Raw genomic sequence first — 25,192 nt, 5'->3', positions numbered from 1 at the left:
GTCGCTGGACTTCGGAGACTGGGCTCCAGTGTAATCACTGTCATGGCGTCGTACATGTGGTTTGTTGTCGAAGACGTTGTCGCTGTTTTATAAAGGTAAGAGAGTCCATCACAATCATTTTCATATTTAGCTAACTTTAAAAATGTGAGGTCACTTATATGCATCTCACTGAATAAGAATACAGGGCTTGAAATAACTGCAGGTCAGTCGCCCTTTCCATATATAAATCAGTTCTTGATCTTGCTGACAATTTCAGCACTCAAGCGAAAACGTGGCTACTGTATATTTCAAGCGTTAAAGGTCAACGCATTAGATAAAGCAGCGAGACCTGATACATGCACATTATATACTTGAACCTTATTTCAGTGTCTGACATACAGCTGATCCCTGCTATTTGCTTTTCAGTCATTTGCTATCGGCTATTTCGAACTCTCGCTATTTCGAACTATTTTTTGTTTCTCCTGACGGTTTTTAAATAACAGGGTTCAACTGTATTTAGCTTGTTTTGAAAGTTGAGTCTCGAGTCAAGAATTTTGGGTTTTAAGTTTCGAAAGTAAAAACTAAGAGCTTGTCGCTTGACTGATCTCTTGAGAAAGAAATCGGAGAGATGGATTGTACTCGCAAATGTTGTGCAGCAGCCTTCAACCCAAGCAATGGTCTTGGTTGCGATATTTGCAAATGTAAGCGCTATTTTTCGCCTGAAGAATTATTATGCCAACGTTTGAGCTTTTTATCTGTGTATTTTGGTTATAGATGAACATAAATTGATATTTTTGAATCACGGATCACAAGATGTTTTGTGAAGTAAAATGTAAAGATTTCAAATTGTGATGAAACCCCAGTATGATGGTTTTCTGGAAGTCCAACTACACATTTATAGTGACAAGAATTATTTCGCCTGCAAGTTCACCGGTTATTTTACTTAAGTTGATATGTTTGAATATTTTCAAAGCAAAACTTGAGATTCACGAAGCAAACAATTTTCATGTTGTCAATTTCACATTTCAGGGCAACATACTATAATTATCAGTTGAGTGTGCAGCAAGGGAAGTTTCTTGCCCACGTTTTACTGTTAAAACTCTGCTGTTGTCAGGGGCAACAGAGCTGGTTTCCATTGGAAACATCTCATACTATTGACTTCAGCAGTCCCATTCGCATGAAAGTTGAATCACTGAAAGGTGTGACAGACTGCTGACCTCAATAGCACATGATATTTCCAATGGAAACTACCGGTAGCTCTGTCGCCCCTGACAACAGCAGAGTTTAAATAGTAAAACTTGGGCGGAAAACTTCCTTCGTTGCATACTCAAATGATAAGCATAGTAAAGCCACAAAATATTTTCTGATCAAATTTTTTGATCTAACGTGGAAAGTAAACACCTGTTTCTTTATACTAAAAAATCAGTAGTAAAAAATGCTCGCAAAATACATTACGCAAGTTCAGCTTGTCATAGGTTGATGTGTAGTGTGAGAAGTCACCTTTTTGTTGTTTGTGTAAACAAAGATGCTCATGTCACCTTTTTGCCAAAAACAATTCTGCAAGAAAGTGTGCAATCTCATGCAAGCACTTTCACTAACTTAGTAATTTCAGATTTTCACTGTTACTTGCAAGGCTGCAAATAACAGTTGGTCGTAGGACATTGTCCGACAAAAATTTGCTCATGTCTGACGTAATCCCAAGTGCTGTTGGATTTGTCGATTGTAAATTATCAAGCGATGAAAAAAAAGAGCTCTACAGATTCGGAGAAAACCCAAAGCTCATGATTGCTAGCATGCAAAAAGCAGGCAGTTGACACAAGATGTAGATGTTGCATAACAACATCTACATCTTACATTATTAACTTTTGTGCAAATTAGTTTTTTTTTAAATGTGTTTTTGAGGAAATAATGGGTTTCGGCATAGTGATGGAAAAAAGAGCGGGACTTGGGATTTGCATGAAAAAGGAGCGGGAATGTGGGATCAGGATCCGCCCCCCCAGACCCTGGTAGGAAACTGATAGAAGAAACATAAATATGCATCTTAATATAACATAACAACAACAACATGCTTAGTTTAAACATGATATAAATAAAAGCAACATACTTTGCTTGTACGGTCCTGTTTCTAGCTACCGTATTTATTCGGCTATAGCGATCATCGACAAAGAAAATTAACAAGCATTTGTAATTAATTCTTGTTCATTACCTTTTATTGAAGTGGCAGCTCCTAAAAAGCCATTTGGTTTTAGTGAGGCAACGGTAAGAATGAAGTTTTTATTCGTCTTTTCTTCGGTCATCCATCGGCTCGCTCTGGAATATTTTTTTGTTGGCGTACGTGATCGTCTTTTGAACAGTTGAGAGCATTTGAAATCCCGCATGTATTGATTAAATTAAATCAATTAAATTTTCTGCCTGAGACTGTTTCTGTTCCTTCAGCTTTTTAAAAGTTTTATGCAGAATCACCGCTAACGTGACACTTCAAGAGAAGAAAGAATCGATTGTTTTGACTTGCTTTGGCGACGTCAGAAACTGACCAATCATAAGCAGCTGTTCCCACACGCTTGGCAAACATTGTAACACGATCTGACAGAAAGTGGCTCGATGTAATATTTTGGTTCAAAACTAAAAACTTTTAATACCACGACTTCTCTGCTAAAAGAAACCACTTCAGAAGAGTTTGATTGGATTCAGAATACTCGATAAATACCAGCAACAGCACGGCGTTTCGTTTTGATGACATCTAAAGTTCACCCACTTGATCTGTTCGCTGGCAACTTGCGAATTGTAACGAACTGAAGATTCGTCTCTTGCGATTTTGCAGTTGTTTTGAACGGTCTCTACCTCAGCAACAACTTTTAATGTGAAGGTTTAGTTGTTTGAAAACTAGTAGCTTTTGGTATGATGATTGATAACCACTTAATTTTTCAGAAGAATGCGTGATTGTTTGAGATGGGATTCTAAACTCAGGTGAATTTTTTGTCACGTGTTTGTATGGTTCTAAATAAATTCATCATTTATTAGTAATTTCTTTTGTTGTTTTTTCAATTGCATATATGTTGATTTGTGCTGCACGTGGATTGTTTTATAGTTTGAAGGAAAAACTGGGTCTCGGCTTATAGCCGAGTGTTTTGGGTTTATTTTTTCTCAGAGTCGAACTGGTTCTGAAAACCAAAAGTTTAGGGTCGCGGCTTATAGTCGGGATCGGCTTATAGCCGAATAAGGGACCGGTCATTATTTATCGCCTGGGGGGGAGCGGAGGATTTTGGGGGGGATCACTTGTGTTAATGAATTATAGATGAACAGAATCGGGGATCAGTCGTAACTGAGAGCCCTAAAGGGGGGATCACTGAAGATTTTGGAAGGATTCAGATGCAGGACCACTCAAATCTGTGTGGATAATGCAAGTTTAAGAGCGTACAAAATAAACGCGCCTTTTCTACTGGGAGGTGATTGCATTTGCGGTCTCAATTTGTTCTTACACAACTTTATTTATAAAACGGAAACTGTCATACTGGGGAATGTGCACATTTCAATTTTTATCGAGAACGTTTTGTGTTAACACGTCTATATTTATCCTTTAAAACATGCTTAGCTTATATTCATCTTTGAACATGACAGGTGAATTCTAAATTGTGAACCATAACTCCTGATAACCCCGGCGTATCCAATCGAACAAAATCGAACCAAAAATCAATCGAACCCAATCGAACACCAATCGTTCGATTGGGTTTGGTAATCGAACAAAATCGAACATCTATTTTGCTGTGAGTTTGATTTTTTCAAACCAATCGAACCAATCGAACACAGGGGTCAACACAATCAAACACAATCGAACTCAATCCGATTCGATTTTCTTCAGAATCCGTCTCTTGATAAGTGAAACACGAAGGACTAATCAGGGGGACGGTGCACCGTACAAAATGACCGCAATATTAACAAACAGGAGTTGGTAATCGAACCTTCGATTGAGTACGATTGTGGACTGTTTGGTAATCGAGCGTTCGATTTTGTTCGATTGTCGACTGTTCGGTAATCGAACGTTCGATTTTGTTCGATTGACCAAATTTTATTGTGAGTTCGATTATGTTCGATTACCGAACCCAATCGAACCATTGGTGTTCGATTGGGTTTGATAACCGAACGTTCGATTGGATACGCCGGGTGATAACTGAAACATTGTGAAATAGCATGTTTGTTAAACATGAAGCATTTGTCGCCTCTCCTGGGGGTCGATCCGCGCTTTTGTAAACCTGTAGGAGCGGACTGAGGCTCCGTGTGCAGCGCAGCGATTCGTCTTTGTGTTATTTCTAAATAGGCGAACTCATCGCCTTCGAATGCAACTATTTAGTATGCCTAAAATGAACTTATTAAATTTCTCACTCTTTAGAAAATTATTCTCTTTGTTTGACAGCTCCTCTATCTTATCAAGTTCAGCACCAATCGCATTTGCTATTGTTCAAGCAGCTAGTTCCTGAACCCAGATTACTTGCGACGAAACACAAACTCGTAAATCTGTTGGCAACGCTGTTAAAAAACTTCAATTTCGTGGAGTGTTGATTTGGCAGAAGATATTTTTGCCAGGGCTCCATAACTGATAACTGCCGGAGTATGGGTGCAAAGACATCGGCGGGAGGGGGGGGGGGGGGGAATCACGAAAGTTATCAATAGTAATGAGGGGGCATCACTTCATGGAATAACATTTAAAGGGGGGATCACCTAAATTTCACCATGTTTATCCCAAAATCCTCCGCTCCCCCCAGGCGATAAATAATGACCGGTCCCTAAATACAGTAACTACTTATGTACTTTAGAAATTAATAATAACTATAAACCCAGTCTTTCACATTATTACAAATTAAAGTCTACTACGTTTCTCTTTTTTGTTTGGATGAAGGTCGCATTAAAGTCTAATTGTTTAATAAAATTGTCTTTTCTTACTTTGGCATATTACCGTACCCAAATTTGCAAGTAGCCAATCAGAAGCGCGATCTACTGTCCTGATATCCTATGATATCAACAATGAGCGCCAAAAGTGTTGAGACAGTCGGCACTTTTTGAGTACCTTGGACAAATTTTACCCCTCACCCCTTCAATATAACCCCCTCCCCCCGAAACAATGTTGTATTTGTTATCTGCAAGACTTGCCTTGTTTGAGTACAACATTGAAAAGGGGAGAGGGGCAGTGGTTCAGAAGCGGCAGCAGATTAAAGGTGAAAAAAACGGGAATTTTAAATTAGTGTCAATTTCATCCAACTGTCTCAAGAACTTTTGACGCCCATTGAAGTCACTGACCTGATATGCCACAATATCACGGTCACTTTGAAGTAAAGTAGTGTTACTGTACGATGAATTGAAAAGAGGTTTTAGCAATAGAACAGAACCTGACCTCGTAATTTAAATTTAGCCCTGTTTAGCGGTCGTAAAAAGAGAAAAACTTTCCTGCCAAAACTAAACTTGAGCGCGCTCGCCAATTGCGCGATGTTTGCCGACAAGTACTGAGATATTCATACTGAAAAAATGGAGTCGGAATGTCCAAATTTTTCGCTTAATTTTGATTTTGAAAATTTAGAAAATGAAATTCTAAACAAACAAGTGGAAAAAAGGCAGAAGGAAAAATGTGGAAGACCAAGTCAACGTAATTTGCAGTACGTACCTTGCAAACATGGCTTCAACAAAGCGATAAATATATCCGGATGTTTGGCTGAATTTGCCATGGGTATTTTGGCGAGACGTAGTCGAGCCAAAATACGAACCATGGCTTGACCAAACGCCTGATATGCCACCGAAGCATACCAAAAAGGTACGATTACGTATAAAAAATGCATGAAATTGCGAGTGTTGTACCTAGATGCAATGTTTCAGAGTACATCACTTTTGTAGCTGATCAAGTTCTTCATTTAGTATGAAGTAAATTGTATCGTTTCGATTGTACTACTTTTTAAATTTACAAGAATGCAGATCATGTATTGAGATACATTCTGCCTCAGATGACTGACTGACTCCTTCTGAATAAACTTTTCATATTGAATCATGTTAGGGAAGTCAGAATGTGGCCTTTTTAACCTTTTAGAGGCAAGGTAACAATAAAATGAAAATGTTCATAAAGAAAGAAGAAACTAAACTTGCATAGGGGGCTTAGTAGGAGGGCTTTAAAGAAAACGGGCTATGATTGAGCTTTAACCATATTTTTAAAATCGTTTAGGTTTATACTGGTGTCTAATCCTACAAAATTCAACGATTTTTTGACTATTTTGCTTGTTAACAAGTAAAATAGAACATATATAGAGAAGGACGGCACTCTCTTACCGAATTCCGCACATCTTTGTTAACTCTCAAGGGATTGTTTTAATTTCTCAAGGGAATTTTTATTTCCCAAGGGGATACTTTTTGCTGTGGGCAATAAAAACGTCACTCGAAAGAAATGCGTCAGCACTTCTGATCCTGAAGTGTTATGCAATTTCTCGATGGCCTCAACAAAAGAAATAGGTACAAGGCAGGCAATTTTCAGAGGTCTTTGACTGAATAAATATATCTTATACTTCCTCGGGTATATTACGAACCAATTTAATGACCAGCTCCCAGTTGGCTTGTTAGCTCAATTGGTTAGAGCACTGCACCGGTATTGCAGAGGTCAGGGTTCGAGGCCCGGCAAGCCTGATTTTTTCAGGCTTTCTTTTTTACAACTGCTTAAGTTGTGCTCATAACTGCGAGGATCTTCTCTTTATTTATTCTTCATCCGCAGTTCAAATATATGATTTCATATATTCATAATTTTATTATTATTATTTCATATTCATGGTATCCACAATTCTACGCATGTAATAATTCATACTCTGCATACAATCAGCTAGCGGATGTCGCTTTATTGGGGTCGGATCTTCTGGCGAGTTCAACACGTCCTTAAAGACTTAAAGTGCTTATAAAGTAACAAATAATTACAATGGTGCCAAGTTTGAGGAACAGTGTTTAATATTCCTCGAGATATCCTTGATCTAGTGCTTTATCTTTTTGTGGAACAGTTAATGACGTCAATACTTTCCTAATTTGCATAATACAATACGAAAATATCTCGAAAATGAAAGAAGATATTTTAAATGGAAAACGCCATTCTTCTTTATATTGAAAAGCCTTGAAAATAAGCAGCAATTATTATTTACTTCTTAGGCACTTTAAGTGCTGTGCAAAGACGAAGTCTCAACGCCTCTGTTTGTCGCTCAAGAAAAAAGAACAAAAAAGAAATAACCACAAAAGCCACTACTTTACTTCTTAATGTGAGCACGTTTTTTTATATATTTTGCGCCAGTTGGATTTATTTGGAGGCTGCACTCGATTGCTGACAGATAAACTTGGGTTATTTGAGCTTGTATAAACAATGTAAGAAGGCTCCAAGGTTAAACAACTTGACCTCAGTAACTGTTTTTGCCTTAGTGTAAACAGAGCAATAAAGGTGATATGTTTGCATCTGTAGAGTGTAGATATAGAGTATAGAGGATTGAACTGTAATACAATTTATTATATAGCAGATATAGCATCTATCACTACGACTCGAAGCGCTTTACAATTCTAAAAAAGATTTAAAGTTTCAAAGATAATGGTGTACAATAATTACAGTAAAATAATAATAAAGTAACATTTAAATTCCATAACTGTACCAAACTGGTTCAAAACATGATTTTTTTTTGTGGAATTATAAGCATACTGAAGGTGACTTTTCGTATTTCATGAATTTTATATCAAATAATTCTATTCCGAAAGAGGCATAGGGCCAGCCCACCCCTCACCTCCCCATACAAATCTCTCACGCACTATAAAATGAATTAAGTTGGAACGGGTATGTACCTCAATTTCCTAACATTACAACGCACATACACCTAACCTTTTATATAAAATTGTAAAAAACAATATACTCAGAGTAAACATGATACTAAATTTCCGTTGTCATTTACTTAGGAAAATACACAGAAGCATCTCTCTCGAGACAGTAAAGTTCACTGAGCGACCAGCAAGATGCCAAGTAAAGGTGTCCACTAAACATGCCTATTAGCCTAGAAAGAGATGTAATTCAACGTAAAGTGACAGAAGAGATAGTACGAGTGTAAGCATTATGGAGAGTTCTACGGCTTGCAAACAACATCAACAACACAGTGTAATAAAGCTATATACATGCAAGCATTGCAACAAGGGGTTTGCATACTTATCACGCTTCAAGGAACATGAGCGAACACATACAGGAGAGAAGCCGTACAGTTGCAAGCATTGTGACAAGTGCTTTAGCAAATCGTCAAATTGCAAGTCCCACGAACGAACACACACAAAAGTAAAGCCGTACGGGTGTAAGCATTGTGACAAGTGCTTTAGTACATCATCACATTGCAAGGACCACGAACGAACACATACGGGAGTAAAGCCGTTCAGGTGCAAGCATTGTAATAAGTGCTTTACCAAATCATCATATTGCAAGAGACACGAACGAACACATACAGGAGAGAAGCCGTACAGTTGCAAGCATTGTGACAAGTGCTTTAGCAAATCGTCAAATTGCAAGGCCCACGAACAAACACACACAAAAGTAAAGCCGTACAGGTGTAAGCATTGTGACAAGTGCTTTAGTACATCATCACATTGCAAGGACCACGAGCGAACACATACGGGAGTAAAGCCGTTCAGGTGCAAGCATTGTAATAAGTGCTTTACCAAATCATCAGATTGCAAGAGACACGAACGAACACATACAGGAGTAAAGCCGTATACATGCAAGCACTGTGAAAAGTGCTTTAGCTCTTCATCAAATTGCAAGCAACATGAACGAACACATACAGGAGTGAAGCCGTATAAATGCAAGCACTGTGAAAAGTGCTTTAGCTGTTTATCAGATTGCAAGAGACATGAACGAACACATACAGGAGTGAAGCCGTATATATGCAAGCATTGCAATAAGTGCTTTAGCCTATCATCAACTTGCAAGAAACATGAAAGAACACATACAGGAGTGAAGCCGTATACATGTAAGCATTGTAATAAGTGTTTTAACCAATCAGCACATTGCAAGAGACATGAACGAATACATACCGGCGTGAAGCCTTATGCATGCAAGCATTGCAAAAAGCGCTTTAGCGACTCATCACATTGCAAGGTACATGAACGAATACATACAGAGAGGTTTAACCGGTTGTTAAACTGCAAGAAACATGAAGAAATGCACGTGAGGAACAGTTTTTTGAACCCAAGCCAGAATGAAAAATGTCGTAAATCTAAAAGTCAAAATGAGGAGCAAACAATGACCCATAGTATCGAAAAGTCCTGTATGTTGTTTTTTTTGACTGAGGAAAATTCAAGCTAAGTTGAAAGCCTCAACTGTTGGTTTTGCCAAAAGGAATTTAGCAGTGAGCCATGTATTGTCGAACACGGGAACGCTTATGTCAAATTATCTTAAGCTATAAATGTCACCCTTGTTTTCGTTCAAATCATTTTTTCTTGTTTATGTTAGGTTCACTACAGCATATTTCGCACGGCTGAAGTCATTCAGTGTTTAAGTAGTGTCGGTTATGTTTAAGTGCGACATAAATTGTTATATTTGCGGAAGAAATTGGAATTTTTCGCATGCCCACCTCTTAGGTTGAAAAATGACTCCAAAAAAGGTAGTTTTGCGTGATCGTCAGTTTTTTCTGTAAACTATCTGCTAATATGCGACTTTTAGTACAAATTCACATTCGGTACACCGTGGTATTTAAATCAAAGAAGGTACCTAATAATTCTAAAAGCACTAGGATTGAAAGTCGTACTCTTATTCAATTTTATACTCGTACCCTAATCTGAAGTGTCTTTTTAGTTAACGCATATTTTTTTTTTGGCTCGTAGCGCTCTCCATCCCAACGTTCGTCTGGTTATAGTGCGACGCAAGAGAAGCCAATAGTAGGAGTCTTAGGTCTGGCTGAATCAGTCTAACAAGATAGTTGCATTGCTATTGACTTAAACGTTATTCAGGGCCGTAACTAGCAAGATCGTCTAGATTTTAACCCAAAATTAAAAATGAAATGCTTTTAACTGGAAAATAAGCCCCATATAAAGGGATTGATTTTTCTAAAGAAGTACTTTATGAAAATGCTGTAAATAGCGTTTCAGAGCTTTTAGTCGTCAAACTTTTTTCTGGAGTGTATCACCCAGATCCCTCCAGTGGCTCGTGCTTTGGGCGATTGAGAATTTTGCCTAGTCTATGCCTGAAGCTTTGCTACGGCCCTGTCATTGTTTAGGAAAAACTTTCTATCGGGTTCTCATTTCATATGGCGACATTTCATACAGTTTATAAGAGCTTTGTTAGGCGAGAAAGCGTTGTAAAAATTATTGTAAAACGTTCCATTTAGTAGTTAATGAAATTTTTTTCATTGTTAATAATATATTTAATGTGTTGACCTCATGTACACTTTTATCTTTATAATAAATATAATATAAAAACCATTTTTCAAGAGGAGGCTATGAACTTTCGTTACGCGCCACGGTTTTTATTACGTCACTATTAATAGTTAAATTTCTCACTTCCGTGACTTGGTGATAGTAATAAATACCCTTTAAGTGATTTGTATTGTTAGTGTTTAGTAATGGTTTACAAATAAACCAAATGGATGTTTTATCCATGTTTGTCCTGAGTAAATAGAAGTCTCTCTCTGCGAACTCAATTTTCCCCCAACTCGTAAGTTGAATGTAATTAGACCTGGATAATTCCCTATTGACGTAGCTCTGGAGCCTGCAAATGATTGGCCTGGCGAGTATATCAGATACAAATGAATCTTTGGTTGTTCACCACTTTCTTACTTTGAGTAAACAGGCGTTTCTTGCACTTGAATGTCCCAACTCAGAAGATGTCCGAGAAAGAGATAAGACAGTTAATGGCCATTTAGCGAAAAAGAGACAATTCCTTATCTTCTGTTAATTCATCAAATTTCCAGCATGAAGGACGCTGCCGTGTGTTTGCTAAATGCATGATGGAACAAAGGCGTATCATGCATTGTGTTATCAAACAAACTAATGCGATTACAAGGAAAACACACAAAAAAGAATTATTTTTCGTGCTAACCGGGTTGTAATCATAAGAAACAGCATTTGCAATTAAGGAGATAGTAGCAATGGGATATATTCATGGTTTCCATAGCAACGGGTGCAAAAAGGCTGGTCACAAAATTATGAAAAGTGTGAAATATGTCAAAATACTAATTTTATGTGTATCTGAAAAAGATTGAGACAACTTTGAGCGGGTATTTCGTGATTTGTATTAGAGTTTTTACATCACGTGTATTTACAATGTAAAAAGGATCCCCACCTCCCCCTCGAAAAAACCTTGTCCTATCTCCCTCATGCACCAGTAACCATCCTGGTAACAAGTAGTTTTAGAAAATTCACACCTTTAGCTTTAATTTGATACCAATGTCACTAGGTATTAAGGGGGGTGCTACGAAAATCCATTTTTGGGGTCTTGGCTCATGGACTATTGTAACCAACCTCGTTCCAGAATCTTGAGCAATAACCAGTCAGACTCCTCACTGATCTCTGTACTGTATGGGGCCCAGTTCTCGGCCACCTTGGCCCAGTTCTCGGCCACTTCAGACGTAAACTTGTATTTCTTTCCTCAGAATAACCAAAGAAACTTGAAATTTCTCCCAGAGCTAGCTTCATCATTCAGCTTTTTGGTGTAAAGCCATCGACCGGTCAATAATTAATTTGCGCGAGCAATAATAAAAATAAAAGCACCATTTATGGGCCCAGTTCTCGGCCACCCGGGCTCAGTTCTTCGGCGACCAAAAAGCCTGTGCGTAATTTTCTGTATAAAAAGGCTCAATTAATTTTCACAATCATAAAATCACTCTGTAAACTTATTTATGTTCTGTCGGTCCCAAATCCGATCCCTATTTTACCTTAGAAAAGAAGGTTTTTAACGCGCAGAGTTTCTTGCCTATGTGCCGGTTCTGGCAAAACCGCAGAATCGCGTTGTGTGACCAATGCATTTAGGTGGTTTATTTTGCAGTAAAAAGAATTTGAAAGAGTTAGGTGTTGTAGAAATAATAGACAAGACAAGATTGAGCTTAAAACTTAGAGATTTAATTGAACTTTATTTTTAAAATTTTCTTTCTTTCCTTCTGGCTGCAGCAGATGAAATTATATTAAAAACCAAAGTGCTACGCTGCGATAGCGAGCAGGGTGGCCGAGGACGAAAAAAACGTTCAAAAACGTTCAAAACGTTCAAAAATCGAACGAAAAAAATTCAAAGCAAATTAAGACCAAAAAATAAAACGGTTCAACGAAAAGTTAACTTAAGCAGAAAGCTGAATTATTCTACGCTTCACATGCCAAATATTAGCTCGTTTGGTAGGGGCTTTTGGATAAAATACGAATTTAATCACATCCATGAATTTTAAGGAGTCGTAAACAAACAAGTTTTCGGGAAAACAAATTCACCTACCTCCGCGTAACCTCGACGTGTGAGCTTTCTATAGGGAGTTGAAAGATCAAACTCAAGATTCTTAGAGCACAAGAATAAGTCTATCGTTTGATGGAAATATTTTTTCTTTCAGTTCAACAGAGGCGCGAAAAAATGCGTTGAACACAAAAAAACTGGTCCCTGGGCCCCATACTGTAGAGCTCAGATCTCACTGAGAGTAACAATTAACTAAATCTAAATAATGAATTAAATTAAACTATCACAGCACTTACGAGACTAACTTAATTTGACACAATACTTACAAGAAAAAAAGATATATATATTATGACTGTTATGAACTTTTTTTAAATTTCAATACTTTACTGAAATACGATAGTCTTGTTAATAAAGTTGTTTGATTATTCACAAAAAAATTTTTGTAGAGCTACATGCGAGAAAATAACTTCGGTTTTAATTCTCAAGCTAGCCTTTTCGTAATGAAGTTAAGTATTATATCTTAGGTGCCAACTGATCGACATTAGACACGAAAAGAAATTAAACGGTTTACATGATACACTTTCGGGTAGTTCCGGTATTCCCCCACACCGACGTTCCAGCATTCTATTGGAACGTGTTTATGGGACTCCGGAGACTGGGCGCCAGTGTAATCACTGTCATGGCGGCGTACATGTGATTTGTTGTCGAAGACGTTGTCGCTGTTTTATAAAGGTAAGAAAGTCGTTTCAAAACGATTCTTCGTATCTAGCTAAACTTTACAATACAGGGAAAACTATTTGCGTCTCACTGAATGAAAAAGTGCCTGTTGTTAGTGTAATATAGTTCGTGCTATGTCGGCATATAAATGACTCGCTTTGGACCGTACAACTTTGCCCCATGCATCAAGAACTCGACAAGTCACGACGCGAATCTTTTCGCGTAAATAAAACCTACTACTTGCGATTCAGTGATAGAGTTGTATACCGATCTGTACTTTTTATAGATACCCGGCAGCCCGAGCCGGGAAGTGTTTTCAAAGAACTAGATACCCGGCAGTCAGAATTTTTTACGCAAAATATAAGCTTATACAGTCGAAGCTCTCTTAACGGACACTCTCGTAAGCGGACAGCTCTACTTACGGCCACCTTGTTAGAAACCCCGTTTTTACTACCATACAAACTCTGTATTTTTACATTCTCGTAAGCGGACATTCCCGTAAGCGGCCGCGGACACTTTCCGAGATTACGACTTAGACTTTTTCTTTGTTTTTAAGCTCCCGTAAGCGGACACCGCAAAGAAAATCATATAAAAAACCTCTGTATCTTGTATTAATAAATCAACTTCACATCGCCGTTCGTCACATTGATTTTACTGTAATTACAGTACCATATTTCAGTGTTTGTTTTGTCGTCATCCATGTCCGGTTACATTTCGAAACACCACTAACATGCATATTACCATTATGTTAGCTGGGCAAGCTCCCGTAAGCGGCCATCTATCCCCTTCACCTCTAGTGGCCGCTTACAAGAACCATTCTCGTAAGCGGCCAGCTCCAGTTGCGGACACTTTTTTCGCGTCCCGAGGGTGTCCGCTTATGAGAGCTTCGACTGTATCTCGCTTTCATTCTACCTAGAATAGCAGATCTTTGTTTAGAGACGTCATGGGATTTTATGTATTATTTTGGCTTTGTAGTTATATAAATAAGGAATTTTTCAAGCTTGGGTAACTATAATTATAAAAATGTTGATGTTTCGATGCTTAGAAATATAGTTCATGTTCTGGCATGGAGTCAACTCTCATGGAATAATATCCACAGAAATTAAAATTGAAAACTCTGAGAGTATACGATCTTTGTTCACAAATGTCAAATGTTGTTTTAAATAATACTTTGGTTTTGCAGTGTACAAATTCTCCTAGCTTTGTCATACTTAAAAATCATGACTTACAGGTACCAAACTCCCCATACGGCAGTTAATCAGGGTCGGGCTTTTATTAACGTTGTTTAATTTCCTGTCAAATGTTGAGATTGATTTATAACTTACTGATCTCCGAAACCAAGGGGCAGTTTTTCAATGCAGGATAAATTTTTCCCTTTGTCTGCTCTGAAAAACTGTCCCTGGGTATCCAAAGGTGATTTTTACCCAAAGGTACATAATTGCGGATTTATGTTGCATGCAGGATTTGTGACAAACAGAGCATAAACGGTATATGAACAATAAAGGAGCAGGGCACGAAGTTTTAAGTTTATAAACAGCAATGTCGCCACATCCTCCTTGTTTTATAAACCTCCTCCTCCAACTTATAAACAAATGCTGGAGGGATCCTCATGATTTCAACGACTGTAAACACTAACGTAATAAAGGAAATACCTCAGTCATGAAGATAAGAAGCAAACATTGCTAGGTTTTATTTTGTTGTACAGCATCCATCCTAGTTATGTTACGCTGAACTTTTCCTTTGAACATTTATTAAAATTAACAAAGCAGTATTCCGTACTACAGTTGAACCCCGGTAACTCGAACTCTGAAGGGAACGAAAAACAGTTCGAGTTTGTGGAGTTTTCGAGTGAACTACCTTATTACATGAAATTTTCGCGACACTTTAATTTCGCGAATTTCGCGATTCTAAAACAATCGCGAAATTAAAGTGACGCGAACAATAAGTGTCGCGAACATAACATGACGCGAATATTAAGTGACTCGCATATGTCAGTAATCAATGTAAATGGGTGTTGTCGTCAATTGACTCACTTGTAGACATTCTGAGAACTGCTCTATTGAGATTAAGTCCCCTCCTGCGTTTTTGATAATTTTGACGTTATTGTTCCTTCGATGAAGTCGTTTTATATAATTCAAAGGCATGTCAAAATATATTGCTAAGAAAATGTAAATTGTGTCTCACTCAAAAACGCGAAATTAAAGTGATTCAAAATACAAAATTTTAGCAAAATCGCGAAATTTAAGTGTCGCGAAATATGTGCACCTCAAAATCGCGAAATTAACGTGTCGCGAAAATTTCATGTAATAAGTAAAAATGACTGAAAAGTAGGTCCCAGGGAAATGGAAGTTAGTTCGAGTTAGCGGGGTTGTCCGAGTTATCCGAGTTCGAATTACCGGGGTTCTACTGTAGTATGTCATAGCGTGCCATTCAAGAGAAATTTTTTTACAACCCACAGTGTTCTCCCTAGGTATTTAAGGCCAGGCGGGCCGCCTAGCTTGATTCACAGGAAAATCATTGCCGCCTGGCTTAAAACTTGAAGATGTAACACAACATAACCCTACTGTTTGAGATCTGGAATGTTCAGGAATTCCTATCCATAAGCAAAGACGAAATCACTTTTTTACTGTGTTTTCGCACCTTTAAAATCATTAAAAACGTCATTTTCCCTACAGAAACACAGCAGCACTTCAAGGTGTCGTACATGGAATATTAAACGAAGTTCTTGAGTTTGTATAAAAAATGGTGAACTCAGCCGACTTGCGTTGCTCAGAAAGGAAACTAAAATTAGTAAATTTTACTCTGGAAAAAAGACAGAAAAGTGATAGTAACGTGGGGGAACAAGTTCTGCAAATCAGATTTAAAAATCACAGTCAGAATACCGCCTGGCCTTCCCAAAATCCTAGGGAGAACACTGTTGTTAGCTTGACCACAAATAAACGCAGAGACCTCGAGCAAACACCCTGGGCATTTATTTACAAATTAGCATTTTTGACCCGGCGTTTATATGAGGCCGGCGTTTAATCAGGGTCCGGCATTTAATGAAGAAAATATGGTACCTGGCAGCCAGAATTTCTTACTGATGGACTTCTGCTGCTGAAGGCTTTGTATTACAGGCTGTACTACATGCTTCCATGTATAATGTTAAGGCCTGTAGTTTGGAAGTTAATTATTATTTTGGCCAGGTATTCTCAGAAAATGGTAAGAAATTATAGTATGCCCAAGCTCAGAAAATTCCTCAAATACAAAGATTGAAATTGCTTGACATCTCTAAACAAGATCAGCTATTCAAAGAAAAAAGAAATGAGATATTTTGTGGAAGTTCTATAGAATTTACAGACTGCCAGGTTACTATTTTTTTTAAAGAAAAAAACATTCCTGGTACCAAGACACGCATTTTGTATATAACTGAAAGTTGTATATAAAAGGGTGCACTAGAAAAGTTGCAAGCGACAAAGTTGAACTACAGTGGAACCCCGATATAACAATCCTCAATATAACAGGGTTGGAAATAAGCAGTCGCCCACTCGCCCAGGCGAGTGTGAAAACTGTGGGGCAAGTACAAATCACAGATCACTCGCCCGGTATGCCGAGTACGATTTTCAATATAATATTCAAAATAAGCGTAACTTTTACTTTCCACTTCAAAATAATTTACACTGTCCAGAAGCCAACAGCTTACCGACATTTTGAAATCGTCAACAAGGCTGCGTTCGGGTTTCATAAACAGAGAAAAGTAGCTTCTGTTGGTGAATGTTACATGATGGATGTACTTGTACAAAGTTATACTTCTGGTAGAAGATTACTGATTCGTCCACCGAGCCGCGAAACACGGCAATATGGTTATTTTCCAATTTTCTTGCCTGCCTCATTTTTCTGTACAATTTTGACATTTTGCTTGCAAACAACAGGAATTTGGGAATACATATCAAATTAAAAACTGCGTTTCAACTGCTCGTGTTTTTATAATTTTGTGGAGTAAAAAATGTATGGGACGGAACCCCAATATAACGATCTTCGATATATCAATATTCCCACTATAACGAGAATTTAGCGGACTGAACGTAAAATCCTCCCGATATAATAATATTATCAGTACACATTCACATTTTATTTTCAGAACATTGAATTTAATGTAATAACAATACGGTAATTGAGTCATCTCTAACATTTCTAAAAACAGTTTTGTACGATGATATACGAAAATGATACGGTGTTCCAAGCCTTCTTATCAAAATTATTCTCTTTATCCTCCTCTAATATGCAGTAAAAAGTACTTGTTATGTTTACCCCGATATAACAATATTTTCGGTTATTTTATGGTCATATCGTTATATCAGTAGTTTCAATATAACTATTCTTTGATATAACAATATTATTTAAGGTACCCGCCCAGGGAAAATTTTGAAGTTTTATTTTCCAATCTTTTTTCCTAATCATGTTCCTTAGTACTCCTATTTTACAGAAATATCGATTTTGGGACAAAATTCGCACAAGGAGCCGAGAACGATAAAGCTAAAATTTGTGCTTTTACCGGAAGTGAATGGTATTTCGGAGTAAGGAACTGGGACGGTTGTTAGGCTGTACATCCATTTTTTGCTTTTTCTCCGTAATATTTTGATTCTGGTAGCTGCCTTGCGATGTTGTTTTGACTGTACGAGCTCTCTTCGCTTCGTAGACGCCATATTTGATTTGAAACTTATTCCCAGTTCTCAAAAGTCAAAATTGAGCAACCGGAAGTCTGGGGCGAGTACCGCACCTAGCAACGCATAAACAAACAATGTTTCTGCAGTCTGCAAGCCTTTTAGACAGCGGAAATTCATCCAAAATGGCGACATTGAGCTCGCATCGATAAAAACTCTTCAATAACACGGATTTTGGAGGATTTTCGCCAAATATTTACCGCATTTAAGTCAAATGTGGACTTCCTGCTGAGCAACGTTTCAGAAAATCACATTTTATTTCTCAACGAGAACACATTTTCAACTGAAACTTGGCATGTAGTTCGTACTTGTGTAAGTCTACAATCGTGCTCTTGGGAAACGAGCAAGGCTGAAAACTGTGGTTATGGCAGCCACAGAAACTTAAGGTATGAAAAAAATAACTAAAATTGTTTATATCTTTTCGGCAATTTCAGATATCCGATTCCCCAAACACAGATTTTTGCGTTTTTTGATGAAGAATGAAACCACAGTTCAATCATTCGCCTGTTTCTAAATGGCTGCTAGAAAAACTTGAAAATGTAAAATATATGCTGTTAATAATAAAGTTAATTATTAACATGTTGATGTACTATATTGTCAATAAAATGTTGGCAACTCATTCATAAAATAACAATGACTCTTTGTGGAAGGTTTGGTGAGATTAGAGTAAAAATATCCCTATTTTTTCTATTGTCAAAAATGCACTAAATTTGCCTGGGCAGGTACCTTAACTGCTCCCTTGGCATATCGTTATAAGTAGTAAGGGTGCATGGAATAAGCCGTATTTTTGTGCAGCCATCCACTAAAAGTGTGCAGCTAGAATAAATAAATTTTGGATGACGTCATAATGGAGGTGTGGCTTATGTCTAAAATGCGCAGGAATCTTTTGTGAGGTGAAGTAAATTAAAATAAAATGTGCGCGGGAATTTATGCAGCATAATTTATGCCTCAACTACACAATAAGTCTACCTGATTGACAAATTGACAGAGTAGGGTACATAGTCTACTTGAGAGCATTTGTTCCACTGCGGATCGAAGTGATAGAATTTTATAAGAAGCTCCGTTTTTTTAATTACTTCAGGTGGCTGGTAACAGTTTCCAGCACTTTCCAGCTCTTATACTTTGACGGGTCATTACTACAAATCTTTATCAGTTGAAGCTACAATAATGGTATGAAATTAATGCCCAATGATTGGTGAACATGTTCTGATTATTTTCATGACGTCAGTGGTTACTATAGCAACAGTATAACCTGTTAAAAACACCTTTAATTTTGTCCTTAAGTGCTTATAACTCAAAAACGAGCTCGGTGACCCCCATTTTTTATTATTGAACATTGATCAGCATGTTAAGATACAACTTTTTGCAAAGTTTTAAAAAATTCTACGAAGCGGTTCCAGAGCCACCTTAAATTTTCAAATATTTAAGGTGGCTCTGAAACCGCTTCGTAGAAATTTTTTTAACTTTGCAAAAAGTTGTATCTTAACATGTTGATCAATGTTCAATTATAAAAAATGGGGGTCACCGAGTTCGTTTTTAAGTTATAAGCACTTTAAGCCAAAATTTAGGGTGTTTTTAACAGGTTATACTGTTGCTATAGTAACCACTGACGTCATGAAAATAATCAAACATATTCACCAATCATTGGGCATTAATTTCATACCATTATTGTAGCATCAACTGATAAAGATTTGTAGTAATGACCCGTCAAAGTATAAGAGCTGGAAAGTGCTGGAAACCGTTACCAGCCACCTTAAGATATATTTCCTTTAGCTTACTAGAGGTTTTTGAAGCTCAAATAGATCGAATAGTTATTCACGTTCAAGCAGACAGAGGCTTAACCATGCATCGTTCTCATACAAAGCCGGCGAACGCGCTTGAGTGACCATGGATATAACATTAGGATGTTATTTAGCCAAAGCGAGTTGCTTCTGTATGGAAAGAGTCGCGTGTAAACTATTAAAAAAATATTTTTCCCCATACAAAATTTCATTAGTCGGCCAATACGGCAATACTACAAAGGCAATATGGAGTTATCGGGCAGTTACGAGTAAAATAAATTGTAAGACCAGCTGTGAACCGATTTTGTGAAAACAATTCGATCAATGTACAACTTTTTGACTAGTAGACCTATATTTCACGTGTTTGGTTTTATCTTAATTTAAAGTAGAGAACGCGTATGGGCATTTAAGCGAATTACGGTATAAACTCGGTGGAGTTTGCTTGAGAAATTAGCATCTATAAGCGTTTATATAGACAAGTTACGTACCGCGAGACACAAGAAGAAACAAAAAGCTTTTCTATTTTAAATATGTTTATTGATTATTAAAAACATTGCGGTGTCACGAGAAAAGGTTAACAGGCATAGTTTACTTAGTCTTCGGGAAAAGTTTGTTTGACAAACAACCGATTGAGTAAGAATTTTCGCTTATCGATAGCGAGTTCTGTCGATTCCAACCAATCATATCCCTCTGTATCTTTCAATTCATTTTTGGTATCTATCACTTTACGGAGGGTCGAATCTTTCTTCATTGCATGCATCCACTGTAAATACACCAAAAGAACTTTTCTCAGCTCCTTCCAGTTTTCTGGTAGCAGAGCATTTTCAGCTTTAACGGGGGCCACTTCAGACGAATCTCCATGTTGTTCATACTCGTTTATCAGAGCTTCAAGCTGAGATTCGTGACGACTAGTGACTTCATCTTGAATGCGCGACCAGGGATCTATATGCTCCTTTTCTTCTTGGGAAGAGTCTATTTCTTCGCTCAATTAAGAATCTTGAGATGACTGTTCACTTTCCTGTGAGCTGTCATCATCGTTTTCATCTCCACTATCATCGGGCAATATGATATTTCCATAACCCTCTTGAAAGAATTGATTATAACTGCTGTACATTGTGATCTGAAGGGTGTAAACTCTGAGAATAGACTGAACTACAAGCAGCTTCTTTTATGGCTATTGGTGAAGGCGGGGTTACCCAGTAAATAAGTATATATAAATATCATTTCTTTCCATCCTCCTACCCCTCTACTAAAATGTTGTATTATTTGTCTCTCTTGTACTCTTCCTGTACCCCATTTATACCCCTGTTGTGTCCCCTCTGTACCCTATTGTACCCCTTCTGTACCCCTCTCATACACTGAATTAATTTTATAAGGCAAGGATTAAAGGAGGGCAGCAAGGGCACCGAGGGCAGCAAGGGCAATAAATTGTGATGTGTTTTTCCTCGAAACGTGTGTGGGGATCTCGTGTGGAGTTCGCGCGCGAAGTTAGACAAGAAATAAGCCAGGTTTATACAGGACAACTCGGATTAATATTAATCGGATTAATATTAATCCTAATGATTATTATAATCCAGTAATAGATTATTATAATCCAGTTATAGATTATTATAATCCAGTAATAGATTATTATAATCTATTACTGAGGTTTGAGCCGTGCCTTAATCCATTAGGATTAATATTAATCGTATGTACGATTAATATTAATCGGATTAATATTAATCTTAATAATTAATCTCAACAACTCAATCCTAGTTCAAAGCTTCCAAACTGAACCATATACTGGCATATACAAAACGCAAAATAGTGAACAGACTTGCGCGTGAAAGATTTCAAATGGTGCCAACGCAACGCAACGAACAAGGGAGGTAAAAAATCCTAAACATCGAGCTAAAAAGACAGAGCGCTTGATCAAAATAATGCAAGAAGCATAGCCTTCACAACACAGAGTGTCTCTCTGAAACCAACTTTCAGATTTTTCATAGTAAAGTTGAACCAGTCTGTGGTGAAGCCGGACCAAGATAATCTGTGATAAGACAATACATCTTGCAACAGTATTGATTAAAATGCAGGGCTCGGCGTAAATAAAATGCAAGTAGTTTACATTTTCACGGAACATTTCATATCTTATCTTGTCCTTCCAGTGCGAACATTTTGAGCCTAAAGCATATCTTGCAAATATAATTGAGCCAAAACAAACTGAACTAGCACAACGTGGCAGAGTACAGATTTAGAGGTGTCATTCAACTCTACAAACGGAAACCACGCAGCGTGGACTAATGACCTCTAGACTCTTCCTTGGACACAATCTTGAGGCTCTATTCAATACATAATGCCTCCAAATAAAACAACGAGTTAATAACCAAACATAAGGTGAGAGAGCTGAACCTCACTCCCTTGGATCTCTTTAGACTTACATCCGTGGTAAACGCCATGCCAAGTCAGTGGAGAGACTTATTAAAAAGGTCCTCTCACTCTGACAAAAGGACGTTCAATCTACAGAACCAAATTGTTTTGAGTTTAAATGGGCAAAAGACTCCGATAAATAAAGCAGTCTCGAAAACCATTTATAAAGAACTTCGAAATAGAGTTATTAGTACCCCATCTGCTCAAAAGAAATACAATAGCTGTTTTGAAAATGATATCTTTGATTGGAGCGAAATATATAGCTTACCGCATCGTGTCACCTCCGATACAAAGCTGCGTGAATTTCAATTCAAACTATTAAACAGGTACCTGGTTACAAATGACTTTTTAAATAAAATTGGTGTGTTGCCTTCTCCAGCATGCTTTTTTTGTGGAAAAGAAAGCGAATCCCTCGAACATATCTTTATCTCTTGTCATTATGCCGAAAATTTCTGGGCAGAGGTTATTAAGTGGCTCTGCAATTTAAAAGTCAATGTTAAAAATCTTAACAACAGAGAAATCTTGCTTGGAATGCCGGGTTGTGAAGATGAGTTTTTTGTCAATCATGTAATACTTACCGCTAAACATTATTTGTATTCATGCCGTTGTAAGAACACCTATCCTCTCATTAATGTTTTCACTGCTAGACTAGACAAGATTCAAAATCTTGAACTGCTGATTGCAAAATCAAAAAATAATCTCTCTAACCATACTGCGAAATGGGGCAAATTTCTAAGATTATGATCTACGCATTTGATACTAGGCTTTAGATACTTCTTATGCGTATTATTGAACAATACTGGGTCTGTCGTGTGTTGTGATGTAGTGTATGTGTGCTTAAACACATGATTGTGTTTCTGAATGCGTGTAATAGAAATAATTATTTAAAAGATTCTAATTAGCCTTTATATTGTAAATTTTTTTTTTTATTGTAAATGGTACTAAATGGTTCTTTTTAAATTAAAATATTACAAGTAATGATCTTATCTTTTTTCCCGCTGTTTTAAGTGATGTAGTGTAATGTTTATTGTAAGTAGTAAATGTGTAATGTATATTGTAATTAGTTTTAATCTTATGTGAACGTGTAAAGTGTTGTAAAAAATAAGCAGATTGCTAAAAAAATAAAAAATTACAAAAAAAAAAACAAAAAAAACCAGTACCCTCAGAAAGAAGTCAGTTGCAAATAAGGTTGAAAGACTGAACTTAACATGGAACGGCAAAGGTACAAATGTTACGAACGTACAGTGTAGGAGTCGTGTAGGCCCGTCACCTTTATTTACAATTGACGGATGTGATTAGTGACTTATGTTCTGTCAGTCCTTTGTTTTAAGTCTGCAGTGTGTTTGTCATATACATATCTGTCAAATAGTCAAATAGTGCATCTTTTATCCGAACATTCAAGGAATTTTATCGGGATTATAATAGAGATTAATATTAATCCGGATTATAATATTAATAATAATCTAATCCTTCCAATTTTTTTGCCGTGCCTTAATCTATTACTGGATTATAATAATCTATTACTAGATTATAATAATCTATTACTGGATTATAATAATCCTATTATAATCTATTATTATTATAATCCGCGGATTAATATTAATCCGAGTTGTCCTGTTTATATATCAAACTATATTTATTACCACACGTTGTAATGGACATTACGTATTTTAAAGAGACTGTAATTTAGATTAGCATGACAAACAAATGATTAACTTGTTAGTTACAATTTATTTTACTCGTAACTGCCCGATAACTCCATATTGCCTTTGTAGTATTGCCGTATTGGCCGACTAATGAAATTTTGTATGGGGAAAAATATTTTTTTTAATAGTTTACACGCGACTCTTTCCATACAGAAGCGACTCGCTTTGGCTAAATAAAATCCTAATGTTTATATCCATGGTCACTCAAGCGCGTTCGCCGGCTTTGTATGAGAACGATGCATGGTTAAGCCTCTGTCTGCTTGATCGTGAATAACTATTCGATCTATTTGAGCTTCAAAAACCTCTAGTAAGCTAAAGGAAATATATCTTAAGTAATTAAAAAAACGGAGCTTCTTATAAAATTCTATCACTTCGATCCGCAGTGGAACAAGTGCTCTCAAGTAGACTATGTACCCTACTCTGTCAATTTGTCAATCAGGTAGACTTATCGTGTCGTCGAGGCATAAATTATGCTGCAGAAATAAATTTATTTTAATTTACTTCACCTCACAAAAGATTCCTGCGCATTTTAGACATAAGCCACACCTCCATTATGACGTCATCCAAAATTAATTTATTCTAGCTGCACACTTTTAGTGGAAGGCTGCACAAAAATACGGCTTATTCCATGCACCCTTTTACTACTTATAACGATATGCCAAGGGAGCCAATGTGAAAGATTGAAGGTGTTCTTGTTACTTCAACATTAAAATCTACCATAACAGATTCCTTATCATTCTTGGTACAGTTATAAAGAACAATCTTTCTTCTTTGCATTAATTAAAGTAAATCTGCCAAATGCTAAGTTTGAACAGTCATCAGCCAGGAAGTCCGAAGGTATGCTTATGATATTTTGGACAGTCTTAAATTTACTACAAAATGAAAGGCTGAAAACTCTAATGTTGTCTTGCATAAGAACTAGCCAATAACCCTAACCGTTAAACCTTTCCTGGTTTCATTGTTCCCGAGAAACAAAAGGTTTTTTTTGTTTTTCATTTGTCAAAGAAAATCCCTTAAGACCAACCAAATAATTTTTTTTCACTTGAAAGGGCATATGCCCAACAAAGACACCATCTTGGTCGGACAAAAATAAGATTTTGGTCGGACATCACCAAAAAGGTTAAATTATATTCATTGTTGCCGTAAAATGATTTACGATCAAAAAATTGTCCGGACATCATGTCCGACCACACTTGGGATTTCCTCAGAAATGAGCAAATATTGGTCGGCCAATGTCCAATGACCGACTGTTATTTGCAGCCTTGCACCAGGAAAAACCTTGTTTTTCGCACATGTTATTTCTCGAAAAAGAAAGCAAAGATTCACGAAATGTAATGCAGGACAATGTTAAGTGCGCATCAACAAACCTGCTTGCAAAATTTGGAGTTGTTTTGACAAAGTTCAATTTGGCTTAAATTTAAAGTCACTGTCACGGGTCACCCGCATTAAATAAAGTCCCTTACTTACTGACTGACTAACTAACTGACTGACTGT

General features: G+C 37.1%; 1 protein-coding gene across 1 annotated transcript; it reads left to right on the top strand.

Moving 5' to 3' along the window:
- The first annotated feature begins 25 nt into the window (after positions 1–25).
- On the top strand, positions 26–10,640 carry LOC144655396 (uncharacterized). Its single transcript, XM_078515649.1, has 2 exons — positions 26–95; positions 7,930–10,640. Exon 2 carries the CDS (start codon positions 8,084–8,086, stop codon positions 9,317–9,319), a length of 1,236 nt encoding a protein of 411 aa, XP_078371775.1. The 5' UTR covers positions 26–95; positions 7,930–8,083; the 3' UTR covers positions 9,320–10,640.
- The last annotated feature ends 14,552 nt before the right edge of the window (positions 10,641–25,192 follow it).

This window comes from Oculina patagonica, chromosome 5, assembly GCF_052425735.1.
Source record: "Oculina patagonica isolate OP01 chromosome 5, crgOcupat, whole genome shotgun sequence".
Taxonomy (NCBI): Eukaryota; Metazoa; Cnidaria; class Anthozoa; order Scleractinia; family Oculinidae; genus Oculina; species Oculina patagonica.
This window is presented reverse-complemented; position numbering and strand designations above follow the sequence as displayed.

Excerpts from the sequence above, each read along its gene's own strand:
- LOC144655396 (XM_078515649.1), top strand. The coding sequence starts at position 8,084 with ATGGAGAGTTCTACGGCTTGCAAACAACATCAACAACACAGTGTAATA.